The sequence below is a fragment of the Gobio gobio genome, assembly GCF_949357685.1.
Source record: "Gobio gobio genome assembly, chromosome: 17".
Classification (NCBI taxonomy): Eukaryota; Metazoa; Chordata; class Actinopteri; order Cypriniformes; family Gobionidae; genus Gobio; species Gobio gobio.
The window spans coordinates 27,305,594-27,331,580 of NC_137110.1; the positions used below are offsets into that span (position 1 = coordinate 27,305,594).

A 25,987-nucleotide genomic window follows, 5' to 3' on the forward strand; every position below is an offset into this window, starting at 1 on the left:
GTGGGGTAATTCTTAATCTGGAATAATTATACTTTTTTAATGTTTCATATTGTTTCACAAAAAAAAAAAAAAAAAACTTTAACAGAAGCATATTCACAGTTCTGGAAAAAAATTAAGAGACCACTGCAAAATTAGCAGTTTCTCTGAATGTATTATTTATTTATATGTATCTGTTTGAGAGAAAAAACCTTTTTGATTTATTCTACAGACTACTGACAATATTTATTCCAAATTTCAAATAGGAATATTGTCATTCAGAGCATTTATTTGCAGAAAATGACAACTGGTCAAAATAACGGAAAAAAAAATTCAGACCTTGAATAATGTAAATAAAACAAGCTTATATTCATTTTTAAACAACACAATACAATTTTTTTTAACTTAGGAAGATTTCAGAAATCAATATTTGGCGGAATAACCCTGATTTCCAATCAGCTTTTGTGCGTCTTGGCATGCTCCCTATCAGTTGGTCACATTGCTGTTGGGCAACTTAATGCCACTCCTGGCGAAACATTTCTAAATGGCTTTATTTAATGGCCGATGGCATTTCAGAGGTTTTCAATGGGGTTCAGGTGTGGAGATTGTGATGTCCAGGACAGGGCCATCTTGATCTGGTGGATTGGAGCATTTTCCTGCATGAAAAAACGATCCTTTCGAGTTGGGGAACATTGTCAGAGCAGAAGGAAGCATGGCTTGAGTCACGCATCCTTCACAAAGACAGATCTGCCTGATCCAGTTTTCAGCTTTGCTCAACACCTGGTCCTCTAATGGTTAGATAGAGACCTGGAGAGGCCTACAACCCACAGTCTCTCACACCCACAGTGTAATTTGTCTTTGCATTATTCAAGGTCTGAAAACATGGCATATTTTTTCGTATTTTCGACCAGTTGTCATGTTCTGCAAATGCTCTAAATGGCAATATTATTATTTGAAATTTGGAAAAAAAAAAATCAGTAGTTTGTAGAATAAATCACATCTGTTCATTAAATAATAAATCCAGAGAAACTGCTTTTTACAACACATGGTAAGTACTTAAGTAAAGTAACTTTTGAATATACACCAAGTGGATCTACCAAAACAATAATAAAATATCAAGCACAATCAATCACTTACTGCTGAACTGCTTCATTTTCTAATAAGTAAAACAATTAATCAATTAAAATGATACCGTTTCAACCTTTACACATTATACGTGTTCATGATTTAGGGATGATGTACATAATGCAAACACAAACACACAGTGCACAGAGATAACAACATGTTGATCCATTGTTCCATCATGTTGTTCTTACTTTCTATATTTTCTTTAACTTAATCAACATTTTATGTTTAGTAATGAAACAACATATTGTTTTAATGGAGAGCTGATGTTGCTTTGTGGTCTGCCTGTGATGTACATTGTTATTCATCAGCATGTAGTTGTACATCTGCTCAAAGATTCTTCACTTTACCCGACTGTTCAACCAGACTGTCAGTCATTCTATTGTGCTCTGCATACCCTTGCTTTTCCTAAGCCTATATCTTCAAAGCCTGTTCCATCTGGACCAAGAAAACAATTAAATCTCACACTCCAAGTGTTAACCATCTGTAATCACAATAATATTCTTTAAACTTGGTTGTTATTAGAAAAAAACAAAAAAAACAAAAACATTATTGTATTACTCTGAGGTTTCAGCAGGAATATGTCTTTGGTGGTCTGCAGCCAGACGGAGGGACACAGTGGCCTCTGTGGTGCTCGGGTTGACCCGAAAGTGGTTGTGCGCAGGCTGGATGGCAACTACAAACTGCCGCTTAAAGGTCTTACTCAGAATAATATAGAGAAAAGGGTTAATGCAGCTGTTAGCATAGCCCATGCTAATGGCAACGTGATAGACATAATAAAACGAGGCACTGGGTTTCTGTATTCCTAGATGGACAAGTTGAAGAATGTAAAATGGAGCCCAACAGATGAAAAAGGCCAAACAGATTGCCACAGCCATCCGAGTCACACTTTTGGTGCGCACTTGTTGGTTTCTCGGGGGAAGAGGTGCCACTGTGGTAGACATATGCTTTAAGATTTTAAAGAACACCAAACAGATAATTGTGAGTGGAAGGGCGAACGCCAGCACAAACTGATAGATGGTGAACCAGCAGATACTGGTGGATGGATTCGGTAGCAGGAGAGCACATCCCACCTGGCCGCTGTGGAGAGGCATCAAGCCAGTGTACATTAAGACAGGGGTGATGGAGATGAGAGAGAGCGCCCACACCATCCCCACCACAGTGCTGGCCACGCAGGTTGTCCGGACATGGTTAAAGCGGAATGGATGGACAGTTGCCACGTACCGGTCCAAGGTCATAACAGTAAGGATGTAGGTGCTCACTGTCTGGCTGTTAGAATCTAAAGCAGAGATGATTTTGCACATAGTGGCTCCGAAACACCAAGATCCATTGCCCATGAGCTGATGGATGAGAAAGGGCATCCCAAGGAGGAAAAGCAAATCCACAATAGAGAGATTGAATATGAAAATGTCTGGTACCGTTTGTTTAGCCTGGCATTTAGTCTTTTTAATGATGGTGTAGATTACAATAGAATTTCCAGTGATGCCCAAAATACAAATGGCACCAAAAATACTGGGCAAGATGGCATTTCCATACTGGTCTCCCATAGTCTCTAAGCACAAAATAGAAGAGAAAATAAATGAAAAAGTTGACGTCCTGTGGTGCACCTGTACATGTACAGCATTTATTAAGCTAATTATTTTAGATTGTGCTATTTTTAAGGTGCTAAACTTAAAAGAAATTGAGCCACGGTGCCTAAAATATAGGCTACACTTTCTCTCATGCTTTCACAGAAATTAAAAATAGGCCTATTGATGTTTATTAAAAACAAAACCTATTAACGTTATACATTGCCTATAATCCATATAGATACAAAAAATACTAATATATTAAGAATAATAAGCTGTTGATGTATTCTGTAGATAATGTTATATTCGCTAACAAGCTCATAAGCATCAGTTCTGTTTCTATCAGCTGATAACCTTTGAAACAAACTAAATTGCCTCCTTCACTTCCACAAAACTGATTCCCTGCAATCTGCCTACCTTGTTCCGAGGAGTTAAAGAAAAGGAGAGATGAGTTTTCAGAGTCTTCAGTGATATCCATGGTGAAAATTGCGAAAGAAATGCCGTTTACATCTCACTCTGTAGACAAAGCAGCTAATAACTTTAAGTCTCACAGTGAGGGTCGCGCCTAGCACCTCCTCGAATTTAGCCTACTAGTCTACTTATAATACCGTAAACAATTTTCACCGCACATACTGCTGAATGCAATGAATAAAGACAAATAAAAACGAAAGAATAACCCTGGGGAAAACTTGTTTGAAGACGCGTGAGCTAGAGCAGCATCCATAGTCTCCGTGTCTCTGCAGAGAGGGTTAGTCAACGCTCACTCTCTTTGGACAGCAGCTGACACCTCCAGTTAAAGAATGGAAACTGCACCTTAATCCATCAAGGCATCATTTCGTCTCCTATTTGCAAATGGTTTATTCAAAGGTTTGCAGTTGTTCAAATATCGATCATGGGAGGCGTGTGTCAGTCTCTTTGTGTGTCCTAACCACTGCACAGAATCTGCACTAACCCAACAAGTCTTGCTGTTTCTATTGATTTATTGACGTAACAGCTTCGTCGTGTTACATAAATCATTACATTTCACAAGTTTAAATGTACCTATACATTTTGATGTGCCGTTTGGATTTTTCCTTTAGGCTACAATTTTACATCTTACCTTACATAAAAAAAGATATATTTGAAAAGTACAATATCCCCACATCAACAAACCCACAGCTTATAATAGGCTAAATTATAATATTTACCTTTCCGCCTGTATAAATGTGGTTCTTTTTTTCTTTTTCTTTTTGTAATGTCATTTATGCTATTTGAGCATATGAGTTATTTGTTAGTGCATCTGTTGTAATGGAAATGTAAAGGGTAAATTGACTTATGGACTTTTGAATTATAGAGTGCAGCATTTCACCTTTTAACCGTTAGATGTCGCTCCGCTCATTTGTGTGTCATGCTGCAATATTCTTATGGAGAACTGGAACAACCAATCTCTCCTGTTTCAAGCCTCAAATCTGGACTACGATCTTCAAAGCGAGATTAAAAGGTTTATATAACGGGGCACGCGCGTTTAAATCGAATATCTGATCTATAGTGCACCGTCGATTTAAAAAGTTTCTATTTATTAATTCAGTGTGCGAAGTTTTTGTTTGGACCTTTCCATCTTTGCGGACCATAACACGAAGGAAGCGGAAATTAACAGCCCGCTTGCTTTTCCCAGAGCTAACGTAACTCCGGAGTCGGGAAAACTGACTGAAACTGTGAGCCGTATAACATGATTTTACTGTTGTTAAAATACAGTAGTTTTATTTAGATCTCTTTTTTCCCCTCAATGCTAAGGGGGATCGGAGAGGGAAACTCTGCACATCTGTGTCTTGGGTAAGTGTTTCTGCTTGTATAAGAATGTTCGACGCGTTTCAGATTGATAGATTTCTTGGTAGAAATAAAGATTTATACGTGGTGGAAAGAAAAACATACGAAGGAAATTATGTTGGAGTGGTGTTGGTGAATGATTCACAGTTAAGGCTGAAAAGTTTAGTGTCAAAACAAAGGATAGCATCTTCACAACCATAACGTCATTAAACGAATCTGTTCATTTAACGCTAACTATTTATATAAAGAACCATAATGATTATATTAACACCCATTAATACATACTGCTGCAAACCAAAACCTTCCTACTATAATAAACGAAGCTGTCTGCAAGCGACGTGACTGACGCCCAGCCAGGGCCCACTTCACATAGTTCAGTGCGAGCTGTCCGGAGGACAGTCTAGACTCTCGCGAATTCGTTGCATGGTTGCGGTGTTGACAGCTTGATTATAACGACAACGTTCTAGTATCTCGCATCACTAACACTAGCTGTGTCGAATAGTGGAGTGAACAAATCTTTTAAAGAATCGTTCTCGTTCAATCCCATGCACTGACTCATTTGTTCATCTAAGTAACCGCTTGACTCCATTGGTTTCATTTCCAGTCTTCAGACGGACGATAAGCACGAGCAAATAGCATTCGAGTGTGGACTGCGAAGGGGCATTTTCATTGGTTGTATCGTTTGGACGAATATACGCCTCTTTACTGGACGAGTGACACCTCTTGAAGCGATACAGTTCGTGAACGATTTGCGTTTGCGTGAAGAACGAGAGCAATTTTACTGCTGACCGTCGTTCGTTCTGTTCGGTTCATGTCAATCAATGTCGTCGACAACAAGGAGAAAAGGGAAAATTATGACTATACACGACTACTATAATGACGTTTACAGACACAAAACTATTTTATTATCGGTAACAGTTGACTAAAACCAACCACTACCATAGAAAAGCTTTAACCGTGATCTTGACATGATGTATGAAGAATTTGTTTGTTTGCAGTTAGTTCAGAATCAGAATCAGAAAGAGCTTTATTGCCAAGTGTGCTTGCACACACAAGGACTTTTTCTTGGTGCTGAAGCTTCCAGTGCACATATAGTTGCACATAGTTGACATTTATGTTGTGGGGAAAATGTGCCAGATCTTAATGACTCAAGCTCTCACCAGCATCCAGTATCACCAAGACACCCTGACATCTGATTCCTCTTATTGGCTCATAGTCAGTTGCAAGAAAACGTCAGCTCGACCCAGTTATTTCGTTCTCTTTATATTTGCGTACATTGCACAGCTGCTTGCTTCACACCAGATCTGATTAAAAGGCAAAAAACAATCTTTCATGATTCTTATATAGATATGTCATACATTGATAACTACATTTGTTTCAAATATTTATGTCCATCTGCAGGTTGACAGCACCCAGACCAGGAAGATCTGTCACTCCACGGACAGCAGGGACCAGGACAGAAATTAGGAGATTGAATCAGATCAGTTAAGGGTGTTATTTTGCCTGTAGAAACACTTCCTGCTGGAGCTTTATATCTGTCTCACGACCACACAGTTCATGCCATGGAGGCAATAGCTAAATACGATTTCAAAGCTACTGCGGATGATGAATTGAGTTTCAAGCGAGGAGAGATTCTAAAGGTAAGTGCCATTTATTGCTGCAGCATTTTCACTTGTCTTACTGATCAAGCTATGGGAAACATGATATCTACAGAAATTTAGATAGTTTATCTGTTTATCTTGTTGCAATAACTAATTTATACAGAAAAATTGTAACTTTAATCAGTGTCGAAAATATGCAGCATTGATTTCATAAAGTCTGGACGTGCAGTGATGTTAAGTCAAGTCAATTATCTTATTTGCAAAGTGCTTTTCTCAATGTACATTGTTTTGAGTCTGCTTTTCAGAAAATCATGGAGTTAATGTTTTAATATATTCATGCCTCAGAATAGTTTAGATTTTGGGATGATATAAAAAATCAAGCAGTTTATGTGTGATTGTAACAAGAAATTGTATCCCACAATTGGTCTGCTGTTAGGAACTCTTTGACATTGAAATTATCTCTTGGATATCATGTAACTTTGTTTATCTGCTTTCAACTGTCCACATTAAAAAAATCACAAATTGAGTTAATATGTGGTCGCTTTGAGGCCATCAACTTTGATAGAATACATTTTTAAAACACTCTTAGGGGATTGGAAAATGTTAAGTCTTTCTCTTCCAAGAAAAAGCAAAACATTGTCTCATGTTGCACTACACAGTTTTTTTGTCCAATCTAAATCTCTAACCCACCCCCCACACACACCCATAGCTAAAACATGAATTTTGAAGCAGTTATGTTAATTTTTCAAAAACATACGTTTTAAATAAGTAAATAGATAAGGCAGTTTGGGGTGTGTGAAGTGTACGTTGTAGAACAAAACATCAAAGTATCGTCAAGTTATATTTACTACAGGCTTTATTTTACTCATAAATTAAAAAAAAAAAACATTCAATAAATAAAATATATATTGAAATCGATGCACGCATCGCAATATCGATGCTAAAATAATATATGCAGCCCTATTTTGAACTTCTATTCATCAAAGATTCCTGAAAAAGGGCATCATGGTTTCAACAAAATATTAAGCTTCACAGCCTTTTTCAACATTTATTATTTATTCATCACAGGAATAAGTTACATTTTTTAAATATATTAAAAAAGAAAACATTTATTTTAAATTAAAATATTTCACAATATTACGTTTGTAGCCTTGGTGAACAAAAGAGACTTCTTTCAAAGACCTGATTCTGTCCTGCTTCTAAACCAAGGTCGGTCAACCTAGCAACTCAGACTCCCCCCATCCACCCACCCCTGAAGGCTTCAGCTCCATCCAAAGGATTTTGGACTGGATTCAGGAGCGCTTGCCATCCTGCTATAATTTAATTTAGGTCACGTATCAGCTATTCTTGCCCCCTGGACCTTTCAACCAGCAAAACGCATGACTTCAAAGCTGCACATCATTCTCAACATTCCAGACAACTTTTAATCAGCAGCGCACATAAGTAATATCTGCTCCTTCATTCTGCCAACTACAATATAATCACACACGGCCCTTTTCACCTGCGTTTTACTTTAAGAATTTTGGCACACAAATGATGGGATAGAGATACTGTGCACTAGCAGAAGGTCAATGAAGCTCCATCTCTCAAGAAAACCTTTGAGCTTTAGGGTCTTGAAATGCATATTTTATTATCTTCTAAATCTAAATTTGCCAGAGTAGCATGACAGATTAAACAATTCAAGTCTCCTGGCAAAAGGGATTAATCTTAGTGATCACTACAAACTTTTCTTATCATTTTTTTTTATAATTGATCATATTAAAAATTGCAGGAGTGTAAAGCAAGGAGTGCCAGACTTGTCTTTGCTTGTTGCCTTTTCTTCATTGACTTCACCTCTTCAGAGTGAAATTGAAGGCTCAGGAGAATTGGTCTTGATATTTTCCTCCCCTGCTCTTTGGCAATGCCTGCAAAATTCAAATCTTGGCACAGACCAAGAGCAATGATGGGATTTGATAAATTTTTCAGAGCAATTTTTGGAAGCTACAATGCCAAGGCAAAAGATTCCCTATTTTACCAATTCCAGTCTAGTTGTGCGTTTGCATGTGTAGTTATCTCAATTGAATGTGTAAGGAATAATTGATGACGTGCTATTGTATTATTGAAAAATAATGCACACCCAAAGTGGTAACATTGCTATAACTGGAGGTGTACAGGCCTGTTCACACCGGGACGATTTTCGTGTGTGTTTATCGGCGACGTTTAACGCCTCGTGACTAAACAAAGGGCGCCAATGTGAGTGTGCACACCGACGCGTAAAACGCCAGGCGTAAAAGCGTCATTTTTTAAAAAAACGCCTCGGGTTCGTTTTTTTATTTTGACGCGACGCGTTAAAAACATGCCGACCAATAGGGTTGGGTATCGTTTGGGTTTTTTTTCGATTCCGGTGCCAAACCGATACTTTTAAAACGGTTCCGGTGCCTAAACGGTGCCTGAACCGATACTTTTTTTTTTTTAAAAGGCCACCAAACGAGGTGGATGACATTAAATGGCTTTTTATTTATTTATTTATTTATTATTTAAATTGAACCATTTATTAAAAGTTTAATGTATACTTAAATGTATGAATATAAATAAATACAAAACACAATTTACTTATTTACAAATTATAATTGACATATTTACAAATTCACAGTAAAACCTAAGCCACCCAACTACAACAAGCCTAATATAACTCTAAACAGTTACAGTAATAACAGCAGTCGTCTGTATTCTTGCTCTGCTACAAACCAGCTTCGAGCTTCAGCTTTATTTTGAAATATGATCATATTCTCTGGCTAAATATTTTAGAACGCATCGCCTTAATGTTTCCATGGTGACGCGTCATGTTTCTCACATGACACACAGCAGCCGCAATAGCGCTGACTGCTCAGCTGTATCGGGTTTATTTCGTTTTTTCTTTTTATTCAAAATATTCACAAACTTCTTAACTGTGTCACGAACTATCTGATGTTCAAATGTGTGAGTGAATGTGTGTTAGTTGATCTATAAAGCGCAATGGGCGGCGCCATGTTAGTTTATGCCTCAGAATCGGATCTGTCGGATTTACAACACTTGAGTTCATTCTCGTCTCACGAAATACATGAAAGTAAGTGACCAGTGAACTGGAAGAAGAATAGAGTAAACGCTATAGTTACTATATAATGTGCATGTATCTGATGTTAATAAAACATGTAACGTTAGTCAAATTATAACCGTCTGAAAGGATTGTCATTGCCGCTTTCATAGACATCAGTGTGTGTTTTTTGCTAGTACTTATGAACATTTAAATGTCTGAAACCTGAAATAAACATGATGTCGTTGAAAACACTGAATAGTTGTCATGAGTTGTGATGTGACCAGCGCTGAGCGTCTGTCTCTGGCTCAGCCAAAGCGCGAAAGCACGTTTGAATTTTGGCACCGAAATGAGGAACCGAAATCTGCGTTCTGATTCGGTCCGGTACATACCGGTTATATAAGTACCGGTGCCATATTGGAACCGGATTTCGGTACCCAACCCTACCGACCAATGAGATCAGCGCTTTTGTTCACGTGCCTGGAGCTGCTGAAGTGACAGTAAAACATGACTTGGTGGCGCTCAAGCACAAGCCAAGCACACATTGATATGACGAAGAAGTAGTAAGTAGACAAAGAAGAAAATGAGCTGATAATGCTGCCTGCCAGTTAGCAAAAAGTGTGTGAATGGTTTTGGCCATAGACATAATATATCTGTGGTTTTGGCAAGCACGTAAATACTGTCTCTCTTCTTCTTCTGTGTCACAAGCGAGTGTCAGAAGCGTAAATTGCCTCACTCGGCGCATCGGCAGTGAAAATTGCTTGGGTGTGAACACTCAAGACACGCCGAAAAACGTCGTATTCGTCCCAGTGTGTAGTACAGGCCTTTTATGTATGGAGGTGCCACCTCAGGTGTCATTTTTTTTTTTTTTTTATCAATTTAATAACATTTAATAATTGAATTGTCAGTAATTCCGCATATACCACAGTTATTTTTATTTTAAGACATTTTTCAGGTTTTTGTCCTTAACAAAAATCTTGTGTATATAGATCTACTTCCTTGCATCTTCCTTATAAACAGGCCAAGATTCCACAACATTATTACCACAGTTATTTTAAATTGTAATCATATTTCACTATATTTTTACTGCATTTTGGATCAAATAAATGCAACCTTGGTGAGCAGAAGAGACTTCTTTCAAAAACATTAAAAAACCTTACTTATCCCAAACTTTTGATCGGTATCAATCAACATTGTTTTTTTTTTAATAAGTAACAGAATTCTTTTGGAAACTTGGATCATATAGAGAGGGATTTTTTGCTATTTTGCTGTTCTCTATATGAGAATCTTTTTTTATTTAAAGGGGGAATAACAGCATAAATATATCCCATGGGATAACAGCATTTGCTTCTAATATGTTGTGAATATTCCCAAGCCCCAAGAGTCTGTTAGATTGGCCTAGAAATCCTGGCTAATTACTGTATCAGCCTCCTAACTGCAGGATAGGATTTGATCTTCTCACTTGGGTTCTGTTTTAAACCTCTGGCTATAGGGAACTCGGCTTTTTCCAGAGTCTCTTGTGATTTTTGGTGCTTCCCCCACACCTCCCCCAAAGGCAGCATTGAACATTTTAGCTGGATGTCTGATATATTTATATATTTATTGCCCTACTTTCCTAGTTTCATGGGAGTTGATTTTGCATACATGGGAGTTACATCAAATAACATGTCACCTGCTAGTTAAGAGGAATCCTCTCACATACATCTTCCTCTTCCCTTTGATGTAACAAACCCTTGACTTCATTTCATGACTTTATTGTCTTTTTTTCCTTAATGAAACACAAAAGAGCACATTTTGAATAATGTACTTGTCACTCTTTTCCTTGCTATTACAATGAAAGGTGGAGTGGCAATTGCTTAAAGGGAAATAATTAATTATGAAGAAAGACCAAGATCTGGCAGACATACTTTACTTTTTTGTAAATTTTTGGAATTTTCGGTTTACGTAATTTTCTTTGGTGTATCTGAATAATCCATCGCATTCATGTGTCGTCTCGTCGCATAATTTTTGGATAATTAAACCGTCTGTAGACACTTTATGAACCAGGCCGAACTCTTCTGCTTATTAAAAAAATATAGTTTGCTCTCTGTAGTGCCCTGACAGAAGCCCTAGAAAGGATGTATTTTCAGTATTTTTAGCATCGTTCACACTGACTTAGAACATTCATCCAAAAGTGCCTCTGGCACACGGCAGAATGCCACTAAAAAGGTTCTATGCTTTCAGTTTTGAGAATTTGGCGTTGCGCCAGAGATGTGACTAGCAATGCTACAGTCTGTACAGAGAAAATAGTTGCAGTTAAAGCTTTTCTTATAGTTGCAGCCAAGCCATATAGTTTAAATGGGAGACTATTAAGACAGCAAAGTGCAAGATTTGCAAGTTGAAATTTTCTACTCGTATGCTACTGTTTGTTTGAGATACGTTGTGACTTTTTTAGTATTGAATCTATTGAAACTCATTGTGGATGGACATCAGCGATTAGCCTATGCATTTAAACAAATAGTTGGATTCGGTGGATTCTTCTGGTGTAATACCTTTGCAGGCCCTCAATTTACTGACTGAGAGCAGATGTTTGGGTTGATATCACTGTTGTCCTTACTTCACAAATGTAATATCACCCACACAAGCACTCTATGACTTTTCAAGGTCTTCGGATTGCTGTTCTTTACTTGCTTCACAACTGTCTTTTGCCGCTGATGTAATTTCCAGTCAAAACACATTTCGCACTGCAGGACCTGGATTGCAGTGAGGTCTAGATAAAAAACCTAAAATATCTTTTGGGCATCTTTGAAAATGTAAACATGACAATTGTGCACATAGACATGGATTCAAAGGACCTGATGCCCGCTTTAGTGACACATTTTACAGTCTTTTAACTGTACAGTTATTATCTGAATGTCCATGACTCACAGAACCAGACTGCATCTCATGCGTCCTGCACAGCCTCCCGTAGATGTGTGTCTGAGTGGGTCAGCCTGTGATTAACTGCATGGCCTTCAGGGGATGTTTGGACTCGTAAATATCATGGCTGATGATGCCAGTCTGATATCATTGGTGGTGTCATCTATTTATTTACAGAGGAATAAGAGGCAACATACAGATTCATTAAAATACATCAAACTAATTAAATGATTGATCCTTTTCGATGTGGAAAAAAAATATTTGCTGCACTACTTGCTGCTGCTGCTGCTACTACAACTAATAATAATAATAATGATAAGTTGAAATTGGTGCTTTCTAGTCTCAGGCGATTAAATTCTTTATAACCAGTATCAGCTCTCCATTGCCCCTGAACACAACAGTAATCTGTTTATTACTGATATAATGCTTAGGTAGGCCTGCAGGATAGGGTACATGCCAGACATGAGGTGAAAATCTTTGGATTTAGAGGATATTATTAGCCTAATATGGTTTGTCTGTGTTGTTCATTTAATATTTGAATTATCACTGAATTAAGATCCTGCAAAATCTCACCCCCTGCCTGTATGCTTCATTTTCCATTTTCGTCTCATGAGCAATTATGCTTCCTTTGCCTTTCTTAAGTGCTTTAGGCACACTGGACCATATTTCCTAGAAAAAAATGGCCTACATTTTCCAGTTTGGGTGTACAGTGTGACCAAAAACCTTATAACTCAGTATACGTAATGCTTTATATATACTGTATGCTACAGATCAAAAGTTTGGGGTCAGTATGATTTTTTTATTTGAAAAAGGCATATTAAATTGATTAAAAGCATTAAATTGGGGGGGGGGGGGGGTCTAATTCCAAATATAAATGGTGTTCTTTTGAACTTTCTATTCATCAAAGAATCCTGAAAAAAATTATCACACACAAATATTAAGCAGCACAATGGTTTTCAATTTAAAGTTAACACTGTATACAATCATATGAAATGTTATTTGAGCACCAAATCAGCATATTAGAATGATTTCTGAAGGATCATGTGACACTGAAGACTGGAGTAATAGCTGCTGAAAATGTTAAACATTTTAAAATATATTCAAATAGAAAACAGTTATTTTAAATGAATAATTTCACAATATTACTGTTTTACTGTATTTATGGTCGTATAAATGCTTTCTTGGTGAGCATAAGAGACTTTCAAAAACATTAACAAATCTTACCAACCCTAAAGCTGAAAGGATGCTTAATTTTTTTACGCACAGCCTTGTAAAGTATACTTCTTTTGACTCGTACGCGTACAAACAGGTGTTTGACGCATTCGCCATGAGTTACAACCCTTGTAAATACCGCAAAAACAATGTGCATGTGCAACTTGCGCGTCCAAATACGCACAGTTACAAAAATCCGGCGGTGTGCATTCAGTACCCGCGTACTCTTCAAATGATGAAATTTGCATTGCGCACTGTACGCTCACCCTTGCGTATGCGTAAAAAGTGAAGTATATGTTGGCCTTAAACCTTTAAACGGTAGTGGATTTTTTGTGGAAATTCTGTAGTAGTTCATATGTATTAAAAATTAAAAAGCAGTATGTCTATTTTTAGATAACCAATTTAATTAATTACTTAATCTCATTTTTCCCTTTTTGTTTGGAACAAAACAGTTTTATGCCGATTCATGCAATACTTGAGATCAAAAGAAAATACTATAAAATAAAATACATATAAAACAAATAATTCTGAATATTTTCTGATAGAATGAGCCATGTTACAAGCCAGTAAAAGCCAGTGAGCCGATAGCCCCATGGGCAGTGCACATATGGCTTAACTGCTTCTCTGGCGACCCGAGTTTGATTGCCGGCTCGAGGTCTTTTGCCGATCCTGTTCCTCTCTCTACCCCATGATTTCCTGTTTGATATCTACACAGTCCTACCCAATAAGGCCATAAAAATGCCAAAAATATAACTTTAAAAAGAAGAGGACAATAAAGTCGGTAGATTTATGCACGAGATAAGTCTTGGTTGGCTGTAGTTTATGTTTCTATCATGATTGCACTGCATTCTCTGGTGCTTGTGTTAGTGTGATTTGTTTGTTCTAGGCATGGTGATTAATAATGTGATATTAACATGAGCCGATGGCAGTCCATTGTGACTCAAGCTGGAGCAGTACCACAAGACTGAAGTTTAGACATTTAAACCACACATTCAGTTTCTACTTGACATGGTAAAATCACAACACATTAAACACTTAGTATTGTATTCTTTTGCTAAGTTTAGTCAAGCAATAAGGGTGTATATTACAGTAATTTAAGTAGCAACGTGTCTCATACAGTAATATAAAACCATTCACTCACATATGTGCATTTATTGCATCGTCAAGGGTGGCTCATGCATCAGATTATGGAGTGAAAATATTCATTTTATATTATGCCTTGAGTCACATGCCCTGTGCATGGGTTGTCTTGGGTTGTGAGTGTTTGTGTGTCAGTATGAGAATTGTATTGGATTTCTAGGGACAGAGCAAGCTGGTTGACAGATGTGGTCAGAGGCCTTGTGACTCTGCTCTCTGCCTGCATGAGAGTTGTCAACACTTCCAGGCTTAACCAGGCATGACATGACAACTACGACCAGAAGTTATTCAATTTCACAAAGAGTCGATGAACACTAGCAACTGGTGGTGATTTTTATGCAAATGCAGCGAGTACCTAGAGACATGTCGAGCACATTAGGGATGGAACTGTATTAAAATTTCATATCACGATTATCAATATTAACATTAAAGGTCCCGTTTTTCGTGTTTTTTTGAAGCTTTGATTGTGTTTACAGTGTGCAATATAACATGTGTTCATGTTTCGCGTGTAAAAAAACTGTATTTTTCACACAATTTACTTATCTGTATACTGCTGTTTTCACTGTCCTCAAAACGGCTTGAAAGATTTCCCTGTTCTATGAAGTCCCTCCTTCAGAAATACGTAACGAGTTCTGATTGTGCCAGCGGTTCCCGTGTTGTGATTCGACAGCAGCTTAGGGCACACAGAGCGCACGTTACCGGAAAGGTCACGCCTCTTACCATAACGGGGATGCATGCGCTCAATGATCTCTAAGTACAGCGTCCCTGGGAAAGCCAAACAAAGGTGACTTGACTCCGGGATGAAAATAACAGCGTCTCGACGACATGGCAACAAATAAACTATACGAACGCAACCGAACGCAACACTTCCTCTTCTCCACGCGGGAGCAACAAGACCACGCCCCCTTTTTCGCGTGTTCTTGTGGGCGGAGGTTAGTCGACATACTGCTCTACTGACGTAATTAAAGCAGGAAATACCAGGATGTAGTCCTAACCAGCCGTTCGCTGTAGGCTTTGAAAGGGAACTTCTGTTAAATAAAATATCTCGCTTGGCATTGAACTTTGAGCTTTATAATTTTACAGGTATTATAAATGCTCTAACAGCAACATTACACACTAACTAAAGTTTGAAAAATGGGATCACGAAGAACAGGACCTTTAACAAAAGAACTGATGCACAGACTGAAAACATTTCTACAGGTTTTATATTTGAAAATCAACAAACAACAAATAAAACAAGCAGCGGTATTCTCTTTTTTTTAAGCAATATTCTATTCTATGACATTTCCTTCCTTATAATGACCATCAATAGCAATGCATTATAACACAGCACACATCCATGTCACAACGGACGCACTCTTGTTTCGTTCAAATGTAACATGCCGTCTTGCGTCTCTGTTTTTGATTGTATTGAAAATTAAATCAGAGGACTTTACTATTAATACAACTATAATATTGTTGTGATCATCTTGTCTGGACGATTGTTTTGTACGCTGTACAAAATTGATTTATAAACAGGTAAGATTTAAAACATTAATCTCAATTCAATATGTCCCCGTTATTATTTATTTGGTAAAGAAAATCTGTGTTATAAGTGTATTGTACAATGAATATACATTATTATCCCTTAAATGTCACTCTTAAGTCAAGTCAAGTCACTTTTATCTATATAGAGCTTTTTACAATGCAGATTGTTTCAAAGCAGCTTCACAGTGTTAAACAGGAAAATAATGCAACAGAATTTGATTCGGCTGTACAGCCGTTCTGGAGAAAACGGTGATGTCATCTAGCTCATTTCAATTATCATACAGTGACAATGTGGCAGATTTTAAGTTCAATTATCATACGAAGATGACTTGGCAGATTTTAAGTGTTTTCCCCTATTGGGGGACTTTATTTTGCATGTTCTGCAGACAGGGTGACCATCCTCATTTAAGTTTCCCTCAGGACTTTAAGTTTCCCAAATTTGGTCCTTTTAGAAGGCTGAAATGTCTCCACTCCAGAGTCCTTTCACTGCCTTCCGCCATTTCCAAGTATAGGTCTCTGCAGGATAGTAATAGGAGTTACTAGATCAGTGGGTGAGACCATAAACAGAGGGCCGTTTTTCACTGCGTTACCTGATTTGCCAATGTCACAGTGTGGGTAGGGTTTAGGGGGTCGGGTCAGGTTGGGTGAAGAAGGGGATAATTTTCATTGCATGATTTATAAACGCCCATCAGTTTGAAAACACCCACAAATTTAGAAATGCCCACTATTGTTCCGCAGAGACCTATTCGCTATTTCAAAAAACAACGTTGTGCGCTGCGCTTGCACCAGACTGATGCAGACTGAGTTTTCAAAATTGCGATAATCAAACACGGTTTTAATGATAATTAATTACATTTTAAACAATAATACTAACCGTCAGTACATTTTATCGTGGTTTATCATTAAACCGGTAATCGTCCCATCCCTAGAGCACATGAATGTAGTGATCTTGTCATTGCAACTCGATTTCTGCACACTAACGAATGCTTTCATCATAACTAACAGAGCAAACACAATGTAAATAAGAGATTTGTTGATTATAATGGGAGTTTTGACGAGAGTCCTAATAAACGTGCACTATTTTATTGACAGCTCCAGCGATTGTAAAGGGAGCATTCTTTGATCGCTTTCTATATAGGTATAATTTATTCACAGTTTAAATAAGATTAATTTCATCCTACTTAGAGGACCGTTTTGTCACTTGTTTGATTTACTGGCACATAGACAAAGAACATCTGAATGTACATAAATCATTACATATCAGAAATAACTGGTCAGATCAGGCATTAGAATTAACATTTGCAACGTCATCTCTCTAAGGCCCTGTTTACACTAGTGCATTTTCGTTTTAAACATCGTTTTAAAATTAAAACGATCCTTCTCTACACTGGTGTTTCCATTGCGTTTCAGAAACGATCTCGGCCTACACTGCACGACCGAAAACGCATGTCACATGACTGTTCATGCACACTGGGTAAACAGTGTAATAAGTAGTTGCCTCTTGCTCATGTAGACAGCTGCAGTATTAAACAATACAGCGTTTAACTGAACAACGGCTGATAAAAGCGACCACAAAGTCAGCAAAGCATACAGTTCCGTCTCCGTGTTATTGTTTACACGGTCGTCGAGGTTGACTGCGTTTCCCAAAAGCATTGTAACAATGGCCACCAACAGTCTCTACAATCAACTTATTCGTACAATGCTTTTGTGAAACGCAGCAACGGTCTGGTATTGTCGTGTTCAGGTAGTGTAATTTGGGCAGCCATCGTTTTCAAAAATGTCTGTTTTGGTCCAACCCTGGCGTTTTCAAATTAAAACAGGGTCTGCAGCGGTTTCAAAAATATCCGTTTTGAAGGTTCAAAAACACCAGAGTAGTGTAGACGACAGGCGTGCCGCGTAACCGTAGCAAAATCGTTTTAAAACGAAAACGCACTAATGTAAACTGGGCCTAACACACCAGTGGGCGGGGCCAAAGTTGCAACGATGAAGTAGACGTTGATTTTCTTCTGCAGAGGCGGACTTTCATAGGTATAGGTATTAGTTTTTGGACTAACAAGGAAGTTTTCAGTTCTGAAACTTCAACATTTCTGATGAGATCTTCGGAGTACTCGGATACTTTTGCCTATCCCTACTAGTGGCCAACAATATTGCAAAAGTGTGAATGGGGCCTAAATACAAAAAATTTAAATTCTGTTTACTCATGTTCATGTTGTTCCAAATCTTTCCTTCTGACTTTCTTTCCTCTGTGGAACATTAAAAAAAATGTTTTGCGATTCCCTTTTTATTCCCATAAGCTGGAAGTCCCACAGAAGAAAGTCATACTGTTTCGGAAAGACACAAGGGTGTGTAAATGATGGCAATTTTTGGGTGAACTATTGTATATTAACATGGAAGAAATAGCTTTTAATAAATTAAGAAAGCTATTTATTTAAGCTATTTATTTTTATAGCGTCGTACCTAAGGTCACGTGTTATACACAGTCTCCCTGTACTCTATATGAGTGCAAATGCACCATCAATATCTAAACTGTTTCGGTATTCTATTACCGTTTAAACCTCTTTCTAGGCTTGCTACGATAGTCGGTGTTGCCGGTGTTACCGGTGTCCAGACTCCACACCGGTTACATCACTTGCCCACCGTGGCACCGCCCACCGTCTTTTTGATTTTTTTTTTATAGTAATAAAATAATTTAGTTCAGTTAGAGAACAGACAATACAAATAAAAACTGAACGTGTCTGCTTAATAAAGCAGGATCCGACCGTGAGTCTCAGCAGGAGTCATTCATCAGATTTAAGAGTGAGGAGCTGACTGAGATGATCGCAGAAGATTTGGTTTCAAAGCGAAACGTAAAAGCGCCTATTTAAGGGAGTTTGTCATTTGTTTTGTTGTTGTGTTTTTCGTTAAAAATAATAGGCTAATGAACCCACAATTCAAGCAACCCGCAGCCGAATTGGCGCTGATTAAAAACCGAAAGTAAAATGTGCACGGCCGCACAGAGCGCGCATTGTTTACTTTCGCCTGGCTCCGCAGTGCGAGCCTCCGCGCTACGCTGCTGCGTGGATTTATTTTTGCCGCGCGCACCCTCGCGCTCGTGCGGGCGCGTCGAGTATAAACGAGGCTTTACGGACGAACTAACAGTGTGCATTCATGGCGTGCATCTCAATCATAGACTGATCAATGCTTGATCAGTGCCCTGACTACTGAACTAGGGAACTGATTGAGACGCACCCATGGCCTCACAGAGCGCGCATTTACAGACGAGCGGTCAGTCACGGTGTGTGCGCACTGGCGCGTTTTCAGTTCAGAGCGGTCGTGTGCATGTTACTTTCGGTTAGATAGAATTAGTGATTTAAAAGCCTCCGCCGGTGATACCGGTATTACCGGTGTTGTCACACATCAATTAACCGGTGGGAAAATTTCCTCACCGTCACATCCCTACCTCTTTCCCACTCTCTTTTTGTTGCTATGCTCTTTCTGCCTAGCAACAGTGCTTAGCTGGGGACAAGTATGCTGCTGGTAGTATGATGTGCTCTGTCTGTACAGGGATTTAGTGGATGTGGATTGGGGCCGACTGACATCACTGAACCACAAACCTGTGTTTTAGCATTTGGACTTGGTTTGGGCATCACATTCAGCTATCTGTATGCTGTATTACTTTTTGTCTTTAACAAAGCTTGGTCTGATTCTGTGTTGTATGTCTAAAAGCCAGTTTTCACCCAACCACTGTCAGGGGTTTTACTGGAAAGAGACAAAATTGGGGCAAATTTTGCATATGCAAATTCTCCTCTGCACCCACACAGAGATTTCCTAAAATGTTGGTTACTTTCTTTCACCAAGATTAAAAGAGTAAAAAAATGAAAAATAAAACATTATTTTCCACTCTCTATTTGTTAATGTTTAGAGTGAGAGTAGATTTTAAAAGTACAAAATAAAAGGATGTGTTTTTATAACCAAGAGTCTGTTCATTTTTCCCACCAAGACCTACTTAAGTTTTTTCTTTTTTTATATTTGGAATTTGACATCTTGGCTTGTTTATAATGTGACTATTTTTCTTTAAGGCAGAGAAAAGAGGCGCCATAGTGCAGTGGGTGTGAGAGCAGATTAATAGTTGTTTACAGAGAGAAGGGATGGAGAGACCATCTTTCAGAGTTGTGAGAACGTTCCAGGCTATAGGATAAGATTCCCATTTATCTTAGATGGATGTGTCATAACATACTTGACTTAAGCATGACTGAGAGAGTGTCTTTGAGCTTAAAGTAATCACATTAAGTGATGCTTTTTCATATTTCATATTCATATGTTTCAACTAAAAGCCCTCAACCTCTGAGATTATCCACAGGTCAGTAATGGACGACTCGTCTTATTTCAAATTGGAAGGTGATGGTCATTACCACAGGTACTTCAGTTATGAAAGAGACATGAAATCCCAGCCATCAGGACTGATGTTAATGGTCCACATCTTTGATGCGCAATCCATCTGGTTCAGTTTTGCAATTCCACAAAACAGGGAGTGTGCAATGTATTTCTCATTAGTGCCAGAGAAGCCTTATGTATACAGGATGTTATGTGTGGCTTAAAGTTGAAATGATGGATATTTCCTGTATGCTATTTATAGAGCATGGCCTTGGGTTTTAAACAACACAGCTAGTGATATGATTGGCTCTTTAGCTCCTCTGTGTTCTTCGGTGGGCTGATTGAAGGTTTACTGTGTAATGACAACACACTGGTCAAGTTTTGAAGTGTCTATTGTTTTGCCATCAGGTTTTAAATGAAGAATGTGACCAGAACTGGTACAAGGCAGAACTCAATGGAAAAGAAGGATTCATCCCTAAAAATTACATAGAAATGAAGCCACACAGGTAAGTATTTGCTCTTTTTTTAGTCACCAAAAGACTTAATATGTCAGGAAATCAATCTTTATGGGTTAGTTCACCCAAATATTACAATTCTGTAATCAATTACTCTCACTCCTGTCGTTCCAAAACTATAAGACTTTGGCTCATTTTCTAAACAAATAACCTGAGAGATTTCTGGCTTCACTTTCAGATTTAAACCTTTGCAGGATGTTTTTATTCACTTAGAGCTGTTTCATACTACATGAAAGGTAATTTTCAAAAATCCATAATAGGTGCACTTTGATTCAAGTCTTCTGAAAAGACTTGATTTTATATGATGAACAGATTTAATAAAGATTTAAGTGATCAATGCTCATGAAATATGGTAAGCGAAAGCTCATCCGTACTTTCTTAGCCAATGAGGTTTCTTCTAAGCTTCTGCGAGAACCAATGAGGTTTGTTCTCATGCCTCAAGCAAGAAGTGTGGTTAAATGGACTTTCAATGTAGGGTCAGAAATCTCTTGGGTTTCAATTGTGTTTCAAAGATGAATGTAAGTCTTTTGGGTTTGGAAAACATGAGGGTGAGTAGTTGATGACAGTAATTTTCATTTTTGGGTGAACTATGCCTTTAATTCATTATTTATACAAAGAAAAATACATTAGCATATGTAGGAAAGTAATGCAATAAATATTTAAAATTGCAATGTTGAATTGGATCTGTTGAAGCTCTTTAGTTGTTTATGTTCTGTTTGCTGAAATCAGCAGTTGAAAGTCAGTTCTTATTACTCTTATTAATGTCAATGTAATGTCTAATTTAGTACTCTATCATATGAATCAATGCCTCTCTTAGAACAGTACTTATCATCTAAATATACACACATATCTCTAAGTTAAACTTCTTTTTTTCCTGTCCGTCCAGTAAACATGGACACTTTTTTTATTCATTAAAGGGGTGATGAATTGAGAAATCAACTTTCCCTTGAGCTTTTAATATAAAGGTCATGGTAATATAAGAATATCCTGTAAGTTTCAGAGCTGAACACTTCCCTGTTAGTCAAAGAAAAGCTTTTATTGACACCAGGCCCAGCAAACGATCGATCTCAGAATGTGCCAGGCTATGACGTGAGAGCGTTGTGAAGCACCGCCTCAACAGAAGAAGAACAACGCCTGATTCTGTAGCCCCGCCCACCGACTCGTGCCACTAACATGACATAGGCCTAACAACGGTCTAACAACGTACTAGGCGCGCGTGTGTGTGTACGGTTCGCGCTTATATCCACCGATCGGGCGGGCCAAGTAATAAAAAAATAACATTCCAATCAATCGCGGGTGGATGAGAGATAAATCATTGTGTTTGTTTGATAAAGACATTTTGCGAGCCCCTGTGGTCCAACGGTTGCCGTTTTCCCACATGCTTCAAAACAATCCCTTACGGTGTACTCGCGAGGAGCCGAAGCTCATTAAATATGCAAATCTTATCCAATCCTAGCCGTGGGCGTTTACTTCCAAGTCTTCAGTGCGGCATGCCCATAAAATCCAAGCGTGCAAGAGAGAGCCTCAAAACCAGGGTAGAAAATAGGCTATTACTTATTCATTATGATGTTTTTGAATCTAAAAACCACACGAACATCATAAGTTGACCTCAGACAACAGTATAAAAAAAAAAAAAAGCCAGTTCATGACACCTTTAAAGATGCGCTTCTCAGCGTCATATAGCTGCTTTGCAGAATCTAAAATTATTCAAAACTCATTCAACACCAGTACAGTACTCACCAGTACATTCTACAACATCTTAACCATTGCTTTTGGATTTGTTCTGAACACACAGCTGGTTTTATGGGAAGATTCCCCGTGCAAAAGCTGAAGAAATGTTAAATAAACAGAGACACGATGGAGCGTTTCTCATTAGGGAGAGTGAGAGTGCACCTGGAGACTTCTCACTCTCAGTCAAGTATGTATTTGTCATTCTATTCTATTCTAGATTCTATTTCTCTGTGTCAAATAACACTGCCAGTTTGTATGACTGTTCTGAAGTCCTAGTAATAAACACTTAGAAACAAAGGCTGCTGATTTTGAAATTTTGATGCAGTAATTGAATCTGTTCTTGTAAATAGGGGCATGTCAATGAATAATTGATGCAGTGCAGCACAAAATATGGCAGTTTCAGCACTTTATTTTTGTGTTATTCTGAAATCTTTTGTGTGGTTTCTAAAATAGGCCAAAACTGTTTGAATCATTTAAACAGTTCTCCACAGATAGCTGCAGACATCAGGGTTCATGATAAACTGAGTTTTTTTTTATAACTATGTTTGCAATTTCCAAGTGCTATAAATGCAGCCGTTTATGATGTAATTCTCTATACACTGTTTTTTCCTGCCTTTCTCATAGATTTGGGAATGATGTCCAGCACTTCAAAGTCTTACGGGATGGAGCAGGAAAATACTTCTTGTGGGTGGTCAAATTTAACTCGTTAAACTCTTTAGTAGATTATCATCGGTCCACTTCTGTGTCCAGGAATCAGCCCATTTTCCTCAGGGACATTGAACAAGTACCACAGGTAGGACTGAATCAGTGCTGGAACATTCCACAAAACTGTATGTACACATTGGTGTTTCATTTTTAAAGCCTTACATGCACAAATGTCGTTTCAAACCTGTAAGACCTTTGTTCATCTTCATAACACAAATTAAAATATTTTTGATGAAATCCGTGAGCTTTCTGACCCTCCTATAGACTGCAACGTTATTACCACTTTCAAGGCCCAGAGAGGTAGTAAAGACATCGTCCATTTGCTTACAATGGTTCAACCTTAATGTTATGAAGCGACGAGAAAATACTTTTTGTGCGTAAAAAAACTTTTTGTGCTCTTCCGTGTCAGTCTCCTATGCTGTTCACATAGTAAACTGTGCAGAGCCTCCGGGTTATACATCAGAACGCCGGCTCTGCATTTCATCTCGGAATTCATAAAAAATATCATAATTTGTGTTCGGAAGATGAACGACGGTCTTACGGGTTTGGAACGACATGTGAGTAAATGATGACAGAATTTTCATTTTTCGAGTGAACTAACCCTATAAACTGATGTGTCATTTGTTCAGAGATTGTAGTGCTCGTAAAACGCAATACAAATATGATTATTCTTCCTCATTTTTCAAATAAACCAATTGCTCTGCAAAGTTATAGTCTAATTCTGATTTGTTGATATTTCTAAGAATAATTTATCAGGATGTATTTGATTTGTTCATGATAGTTGTTAGTAGTCTCTAATGAGAAGATTTTTGTAAGATTGCTGTCACAGGCTTATATTTTTCAAATATATCCAGGCGCCCCCAACTCTGTTGTTTGTTTGTTTGTTTTTCTTCCGCTCATATTTTAATATTCATTTGTCTGTATAATGAGTGTTGTAGGTCTATGTTTTATTGGTTGTTGTCTTTTCCACATATTTACATGCCCATTTCTTGAGTCTTTTTCAAATCTGAGGTGTGAACAACCAGTGCTAAAACGGGGGGTTCATGACAAAAACCATAATTTTCATACATTTTTTATATGTATGGTAAATGTATATGTAAATATATTATATACAGTATATACATCTGCTATCTTTTATCTTGAATTGCTTAATTTTTAAACTTTGGGGTTTTTGTATGATGTATTGGTGGAGTGTTACTCCAATCTACTAATCTAAGCACAGTTATTATTGCAGTTATAAACAGGCATTAGGCCAGATTGAGTTTAAAGCAATGTCATAATTGTAATAATTCTCAACATTTTTCCTTCTGTTCCACAGCATTCCACATATGTTCAAGCTTTGTTTGACTTTGACCCTCAAGAGGATGGAGAGCTGGGTTTCAGGCGTGGAGATTTCATCCAGGTCCTGGACAACTCGGATCCTAATTGGTGGAAGGGGGCTTGTCACGGACAGACCGGAATGTTTCCTCGCAATTATGTCACACCTGTCAATCAAAACATGTAACTTTCAGAGAAAATGTTTGCCTGCTTTAAAGCACTTGTGGACTTCCAGCTGGGTTGCCACGGAAACGGAGACCACAGAGTGGAGAGAAAAGGCTCAATTGGTGACGTGGATGTCGATTGGCCGAAATAAAAGATAGACTGTGCTGTTTGGAGTGGTTGACATTTTATGAAGCACTATTGGCTATGTGAGAAGAATGTTCCGGACTGATATTTCGTTCATGTACTGTGTATCACATCAGCTTTGCAACTTTATTTTATGTTATATGAAATCTGCTGTACTAAACAAAAGTATTTTATGTGAAGGAAAGTCTTGTGCCACAAAGAAGAGGTTGATATCACTCAGCATGCCACTATGTTTTGCACCAGGATTCATTTTAAAGCACCACATTATGTTTGATTTGTATTGTAAAAATGCATCGAGTTTTTCATGTTCGATTTTTGTTTTCCATCTTTTGTCATGTTTCTATATGTAGTGTTGCCATGTTATTTAGTGTGGGATGATCAAGAGTAAACTCATTTCATGCCATAGTTTCAATTACATGCAGCAGTCTTTTTCTCTTAAAGGTACAGTTCACCCAAAAATGAACATTCTGTCATTATTTACCGACCCTCATGTCATTCCAAATGTGTACAACTTTCTTTTGCGGAAGAAATATCCTCATTTGTGTTCCACAATAGAAAGTCAGGTTTGGAACAACATAAAGGTGTTACCAGAATTGTTATTTTTGTTTTGACTATTCCTTTAAATCAAAATTGCTTGAAAATAATGCAATGGTGCCAAAGCGTCTGTAGCAGATCAATGATCAAGTGTAACAAATTTGGAGCATTTCATGAATCCCTTTAAAAATGGCACTGGATGTGACATTTGGGATCTTCATAGAGTATGTTGGATACTCTGGATGATTCCTGTATAAATTACACAGAATAAAGATATTTCCAGTGAAAACTTGTCATGGCATTGTTTTTTTTTTTTTTTTTTTTTTTTTTTTTTTGTGGAAAAATATGTTTGATATATCTGCTTAGTAGTGAAAAATAATCTTTAACAAATTAAATTATCTGGACTATGCGCCATCTAGAATGATGCCATATAACTGTGGTGACAAAAGGCTGAACTTGCTCAGATTGATTACTAATAAGCTGTTTTTTTTTTTTTTTTTTTTAAGTTTATTACCTCAAGATGCAGGCTGTACACAGTGTATGATGTCATTTGAGACTATTTTTTCTTTTTGTCATTATGTGGCACTAGCTTAACTAAAAGAAAACTAACGTGTGCTACTT

General features: G+C 37.8%; 2 protein-coding genes across 4 annotated transcripts; one reads left to right on the forward strand and one right to left on the reverse strand.

Annotated features, from left to right (window-relative positions):
• Positions 1-1,658: 1,658 nt before the first annotated feature.
• On the reverse strand, positions 1,659-3,197 carry mchr1a (melanin-concentrating hormone receptor 1a; the record flags this gene model as incomplete). The annotated part of the gene is made up of 2 exons (XM_079840636.1): positions 3,087-3,197; positions 1,659-2,653 (listed from the first exon to the last, which is right to left on the reverse strand). Exons 1-2 carry the CDS (start codon positions 3,145-3,147, stop codon positions 1,659-1,661), a joined length of 1,056 nt encoding a protein of 351 aa, XP_079696762.1. The 5' UTR covers positions 3,148-3,197.
• Positions 3,198-4,049: 852 nt separating this feature from the next.
• On the forward strand, positions 4,050-25,658 carry grb2a (growth factor receptor-bound protein 2a). 3 transcript variants are annotated; one of them, XM_079841254.1, is made up of 7 exons: positions 4,052-4,363; positions 4,443-4,481; positions 5,877-6,115; positions 20,664-20,761; positions 22,566-22,688; positions 23,126-23,294; positions 24,525-25,658. In XM_079841254.1, the coding sequence occupies exons 3-7, from the start codon at positions 6,038-6,040 to the stop codon at positions 24,708-24,710; spliced, it is 654 nt and encodes a 217-aa protein (XP_079697380.1). In that variant the 5' UTR covers positions 4,052-4,363; positions 4,443-4,481; positions 5,877-6,037; the 3' UTR covers positions 24,711-25,658. The 3 variants fall into 3 exon arrangements, with proteins under 3 accessions (XP_079697378.1, XP_079697380.1, XP_079697379.1); XM_079841252.1 differs by having other exon boundaries at positions 4,050-4,481; XM_079841253.1 differs by lacking the exons at positions 4,052-4,363; positions 4,443-4,481 and adding an exon at positions 5,078-5,790.
• Positions 25,659-25,987: the final 329 nt, after the last annotated feature.